The sequence below is a fragment of the Eptesicus fuscus genome, chromosome 5, assembly GCF_027574615.1.
Source record: "Eptesicus fuscus isolate TK198812 chromosome 5, DD_ASM_mEF_20220401, whole genome shotgun sequence".
Taxonomy (NCBI): Eukaryota; Metazoa; Chordata; class Mammalia; order Chiroptera; family Vespertilionidae; genus Eptesicus; species Eptesicus fuscus.
In genome coordinates this window covers 6,260,134-6,266,389 of record NC_072477.1, presented here as the reverse complement: position 1 = coordinate 6,266,389, position 6,256 = coordinate 6,260,134, and the positions used below count along the sequence as shown (strand labels likewise).

General features: G+C 56.8%; 1 protein-coding gene across 3 annotated transcripts in view; it reads right to left on the bottom strand.

Moving 5' to 3' along the window:
- Window positions 1-1,126: 1,126 nt before the first annotated feature.
- WDR25 (WD repeat domain 25) overlaps window positions 1,127-6,256 on the bottom strand; it is a 148,000-nt gene continuing 142,870 nt past the window's right edge. For all 3 annotated transcript variants that reach the window (XM_054715778.1, XM_054715777.1, XM_028130040.2), the window contains exons 6-8: window positions 4,818-4,988; window positions 2,112-2,252; window positions 1,127-1,563 (exon numbers count right to left, since the gene is read on the bottom strand). In XM_054715778.1, coding sequence (XP_054571753.1) covers window positions 1,342-1,563; window positions 2,112-2,252; window positions 4,818-4,988 — 534 coding nt within the window. In that variant the 3' untranslated portion in view covers window positions 1,127-1,341. The remainder of the gene's footprint in view (window positions 1,564-2,111; window positions 2,253-4,817; window positions 4,989-6,256) is intronic.

Sequence of the window (6,256 nt, the reverse complement as noted above, 5' to 3'; positions counted from 1 at the left end):
GCGAGTCAAGGTGAGCACACAGCCCAGGAAGGTGAGGCAGGCCCAGCCCACACTTCTTCATCCCTGCTCCACACTTTCTCAAGTGAGCTTCTGATTTTCACATTGCGAATGGCGAACTCCCCGCCACCTGGCAGAGGACCAGAGTGAGCCTCTAAGAATGCTCTTTGGAAGAAAGCATTCAGAGAAGGAAACCGAGAGAGGCATAGAGTACACCTGCCATTCCTCCCAGTAAGTCACCCACCCAAGGGGAGGGGCTTGCAGACAGCTGGGCTCGGGGCAGAGTTGATCAAGCCCACAAGCAGTGCCGAGAACAGCCACTGTGGCTCCTGGGAGCCCTGGGTGTCTCCCCGCCCCATGCGGGCAGAGCTTTGGTTGGTTCAAGGGGACCAGCCTGAAAAGGAGACGGACTCGAGGATGGCTCCTGGCAGCAGACTAGGCCTGGAGCCAGGCTCCGGGAGAGAGGCTGTTACCCACTATTCCTGCAGCTCCCCCACCCGCCCATGGCCTCCTCCTTAGGTCCTCGGTGTTTCCTCACCGACTCGCCTGCTGGGGACGCCCTCCTCACTAGCTCACCGCCTGCCTCCTCCAGGAAGCCTTCCAAGGACCCCTCTGCCCTGACCCATGGCATCTGCAGGCCCCTGACCCTTTGGTGGATCCTTGGGCTCTTGGGCAGCCCCTCAATAATAGTCCTGGTGGGGTTTAGTGCTCAGCGGCCCCGCAGATCCCACAGCTGGGTCTTCCAGCCTGACTCCTCGAAGTTCCTCCAGGGCCCTGCACTTCTCCACATCACTCCGTCACCCGGCAGACGCACTGGCGTGGGCAGCGTGCACACTTGACAGGGCTGGGGCAGGCCCAGGGACCAGCTGGAGTGCTCCGTGGGGAAGAAGGGGGCCTGGGCCTGAGCAGACTGGGCCCGGCTAGGCCCTGTGGGACGGGTGGACTGCCATGCTCTGCAGAGTTCCCGAGGGCAGACCTGAGGTCCAGGGCCCTCTTTCCCTGGGCCCCCTCGTCAGGACCCGCAGAGCGGGGCTGCCCCCGCTCCGGATCCCAGCATTCTCATTTCGAGCTCCAGCGGGCGCGAGTGGGGCGGCGAGAGGAACTGCCAACACACATTTATCGCTGAAGTCACCTACAAAACAGCGAGACGCGTATTTACTGAGCGTCAGGAGCAGTGTGCCAGGCGCTCACTTCCCAGCCTCACAACCGAGACAAAAGGCTCCTGGCCCGATTTCAGAGGAACTGGGGACCCCGGGTGGAGCGCCAGCCTCAGTATTTAGTCCCCCTCCCCCCCCAGGGAGCCGGGGGCGACCATGTCTGTCCAGGGGTGCTGCGCTGGAAGGCTCAGTGCCAGATCTTGATGTCACCCTCCCAGGAGCAGGTGGCGAGGACGGAAGGCAGCACAGGGTGGAAGGTGGTGCCCACGCAGGCCTGCGTGTGCCCGTGTAGCGTGCGTGCCCGGCTGGCCGTGCGGAAGCAGTAGAGCAGGACCCGGCCGTCCGCGCTGCCCGTCACCAGCAGGTCTCCGTCGGGGGAGCACTCGCAGCCCACCGCGTAGCCTTCCACCTGCAAGGGCGACACGGGTGAGCTCACAGCTCGCCTGCGCAATGGCAGTCATTCCACCCGCTACAGAGCAGCAGGCCAGGAGCTGCGCCCGGGGCAGAGCCCGAGCTCCCCGCAGATGGGGTCTGTGTACAGGTTACCTCAGTGGTGCCCAGGAGGCACAGCTCCAGCAGGGGGGGCGGGGTCCAGCCTGCTGACATCACCCAGCCCAGGCCCCTCCCCCACAGGAGGCAGGTCTCAGTGATGAAAGGGGGCGGAGCTAGAGACTCTGTCCTGCCCCATCCCTAACCTCTGGGACAGGTCCACAGGAGCGGAATCAGAGGAAACCTTTCCCCCTGCAGCTGGGGCCCCGGGCAGAGCGATAAGCCCAGCCTTGAGTAGACACCAGGCCACACAGCATGTGGTCACCGGGGAGGCAGAAAACAGAATCTGCTGGACAGAGGTCTGTGCACTCTGACCCCAAGTCCGTTGCTGGCCTCGTGTGGCGGGAGGCTCTGGGGCCAGTGCTCAGCCCTTGGGGGGGAGGGGGGGGAGGGGCAGGTTAGCTGTACCTTGTGCCCTTCGTAGCGCCGCCTTCTGCTCATCCGGTAGGGCCACACGGCGGAGAAGAGGGCCAGGTAGTTGCCATTGGTCTGGGCCAGGAACACGGGCTCCCGCGGGTGCAAGGCCAGGCTGGGGCAGGTGTACCTCTCCTGAGAAACAGCGGGCCACACAGAGGGTCAAGGATGCTCGAGCTGTGCCTGCTGCCTCTGCAGACACCCGCCCTGCTCTCTGCTCACAGGCCATGTGCCCTCCTCCCGGACTTTGGCTTCGGGTCGGTATGAGTTTCCTGCTGCTGCTGTAACCAACTGCCGCAAACTCAGTGGCTTGAAACACACAAACTTGGGACCGTCCAGATCTGGAGGTCAGAAGTCTGAGCAGGGTCTCGCTGGGCTAATCGTGGTGTCAGCAGAGCTGAGCTCGCTCCGGAGGCTCCAGGGGGAAGTGCTTCCTGCGCTTCCAGGAGCCACTTGCCCTTCTTGGCCCACGGCCCTTGTGGTGGATCTTAAAGGGCCTCCAAGATATATTCACATCCTAATTCCTAGGGCCCGTGAATGGCACCTTGCATGTCTTTGCAGAAGTAACTAAGTTAAGAATCTTGATGTGGGGAGTTACCCTGTATCATTGCTTAAGCCTCCAATCTGTGGTAACATGTAGAGTCAGCCATGTGTATCCTTCCTTATAAGGGAGGCACGGGGAGATGAGATGCACACAGGTGATGTGAACATGGATCAGAGAGTGATCTGAAGAAGCTGGTGTATAGCTCGGGGGGATGCCCAGTATCACCAGCAGCCACCAGCAAGGGACAGATCTGCCCAGCATCTCAGAGGGAGCGGGCCCTACCAACACCCCCTTTCAGCCCAGTGATACGGAGTCAAACTGCTATCCTCAGAAATGTGTGGGAATTCACTGCTGAATAGAGAACGAAAGTGCGTGCCCATCCCCCCATTCCACAGGGGGCCCTCAGGGGCAGCCCAGTGCAGGGTCCCACACGGTCCAAATGCACCGTCAGTGAAGAGGTAAGTGATCAAGTGAGAAGATAAATGGGAACAGTGTTCAAAACCCGGCAGGGAGATCTCACTGTTTGATGGGCTCAGTCACACAGAAGCACCCCTGGGAACTCCCTTCTCAGCGCGCCTGTCTGTTCACGTTCTAAGAGTTGCCCAAGTTCAGAGGGCAAAGCAGGAACAGTCGGACTAGTAATACCCAGCTGCAGACTAGTGTGTCCATCAGAGGCATGGATGCCGTGGCGGCCCCATGATGAGCTCCCCAGCGTGATGCTGCCGGCAAGGAGGTGTGCACCTGGGACAGCTCAGGCCAGCAGCACTCCATCCACCTCACTCGCTTCCCCGGCTCTCCACTGGGGCTGATGGAGGCAGGAAGCCCCGGGGGTCAGAGGTGCCCCCCATCCCCCTCCCACGGCCTGCTTTTCCTAGGAGGTTACACTGGACCCTAAAGTGAGATCTAGAGGCATGTGCTCAGGGTCACTCAGAACCATCTGAAAACAAGGGGAGAGCAAGGAGAGGGAAAAGACGTGCATGTACACCTGACACATATTGTTAAATTTGGGGTTATTCCCATAACCAAAGAGATTAGCCATGGCTTATTTGAAATCTTAAATGATGGTGATGGTGATGGTGATGGCAGTGGTAACAATGATGGTGATGATTACAGTGGTGGTGATGATAGTGATAGTTAAAATGATAATGATGATGATGTGGTGGTGGTGGTAGTGATGATGATATGATGATCATGATAGTGATGGTGATGATGATGGTAACAATGGTGATAGTTATGATGATGATAGTGATAGTGGTGATTATGGTGATGATGGTATGGTGATGATGATAATGATAGTGATGGTGATGATGATGGTAACAATGGTGATAGTTATGATGATGATAGTGATAGTGGTGATTATGGTGATGATGGTATGGTGATGATGATAATGATAGGGATGGTGGTAATGATGGTGATATTGGTGATAGTTATGATGATGGTGGTGGTGATCACAGTGATAATGGTGATTAGTAATGATAGTGGTGGTGGCGATGGTGACGATGGTGGTGGTGGTGGTGATGATGATGGTGGTGATGACAGTGGTAATGATGGTGATAATGTAAGTAATGCATTTATGAAGCAATCCCTGTACCTGGCACCATTCTAGACCCTTAATAAGTGTTCTTTAAATTCTCAAAACCACTCTATGAGGCAAGTAATATTCTCACCCTCAATTTTCTAAGAGGACAATGAGAATCAAAATGGCTAAGTAATGGGCCCAGCACCCCCAGTTTGTAAGTGGTGAATCCAGGACCACAATTCAGTGGTCTAACTTGAGTTTCTCTGCTTGAACCCCTGAGTCACAGCTCCTGCCAAAGCCATTCAGCGAAGGAGGGCAGAGTTCCATGGGCTGGCTGGGGTGGCACAGAAAGGGTAGGGGTGTCTCGAGCTGCTCGGCCGTCTACCAGCCCACCTGTACTGGCTGCCCCTCCACACCCTTACCCTGTGGGGTGGCTGTGCAGGGCGGGGACGAATGGGAGGACAGTTAGGGAGATACTGTAAAATGGAGCTTGGGGACTTACCCTGCCCTAGAAATCTCAGGCAGCCAATCTGTCTGCAAAGATCCCGCCTACTGAACCGTCTCCCACGGGAAGTGACCTGGGACCTAGGGCTACACGGGGCTGAGACAGAAAGCAATGCCAAATAGGGGTTCTCACATGGAAAATCTGGTTGGAGATTTTGGCGGAGCTCCGGAAATCCCAGGCGATAATGGTACGATCGGCAGAGTCCCGGCTCGAAGCATCTGTGCTGCTCAGAAACTCGGAGCCTTCCTGGAGGAAGAGGATGTCCAAGGTCTGCTGGATGGTCGCCTTGTAGCTTCTCACCACCTGCAAGAGCGGGCGCCTGTCATGCTGGTGGGCCACAGGGAGGCAGCGGACAGGGGGTTAGGGAGGGCAGTGTGTGGGACAAGGCGCGCGAGCTGTGGCGCTGGGGGCTGCTGCAGGGAGACCTGGGGCCCTCGGCTTCCACCAGGAAAATGTCTGTCTGCTCAGGACCTACCCACACCTCCCACAGCCTTGCCTGATAGCACCTCCTCGTGGAGAGTCCCCCTCCCACACTCACCCCACACCCATTGGTGCGGGGCCCAGGGAGGTGCGATGATCTCCGGTCAGACTGGTCCCCCAGAGAGCCACCAAGGCAGGCTGAGGGAAGGGCCTGCGCCTAGCCAAGGGCACCCAAGGGGCATCAGGGATGTCCATCAACCTGGAGCCATTCTTGCTTCTGAAGATGGCACGTAATTCAAGCTCACAACGTCCCAGCCTATTGCCCTGGAGTAGAAGCTGTGCTGCTGGGAGTTAAAGTTCTCGGAGACCATAAAGCCAGAACCATAGTGAGCAGGTTAGCTTTAGACAAGGGGGGAGGGGGGCAAGGTTTGGCTTTTTATTCCCATAACAAATTGTAGGGTACCAGAGGGTAGCAGAGCTATCAGCAGTCTGTTTTGTTTGTTTATTTACTTACTTACTTACTTATTTACTTATTTATTCATTTATTCTAAACCTTGTTTCCCTTTATTTTTTTTATATTAAACTAGAGGCCTTGTGCACAAAAATCGTGCACTGAGGCGGGGAGGGGTCCCTCAGCCCAGCCTGCGCCCTCTCGCAGTCCGGGACCCCTTGCTCCTTACTGCCTGCCTGCAGCAGAGGCGGGAGAGGGTCCTGCCACCGCCACTGCACTCACCAGCAGTGAGCCTGGCTTCTGGCTGAACGGCACTCCCCCTGTGGGAGCGCACTGTCTACCAGGGGGCAGATCCTGGGTTGAGCGTCTGCCCCCTGGTGGTCACTGTGCATCATAGTGACCAGTTGTTCGGCTGTTCAGTTGATTTGCATATTAGGGTTTTATTATATAGGATTATTAGGGTGGCATTGGTCGCCATGAACATATAGGTTTCAGGTGTGGGTTTCTATGTTACAAGGTCTGTATATTGCACCGTGTGGCCACCACCCAAAGTCACATCTTCTCCCATCACCATATATTAGGACCCCTTTTTCCCCCCACCCCTTCCCTCTGGCAACCACCACACTGCTGTTTGTGTCCATGAGTTTCATATCCCACATGTGAGTGAACTCATATGGTTCATAGCCTTTTCTGGCTGACT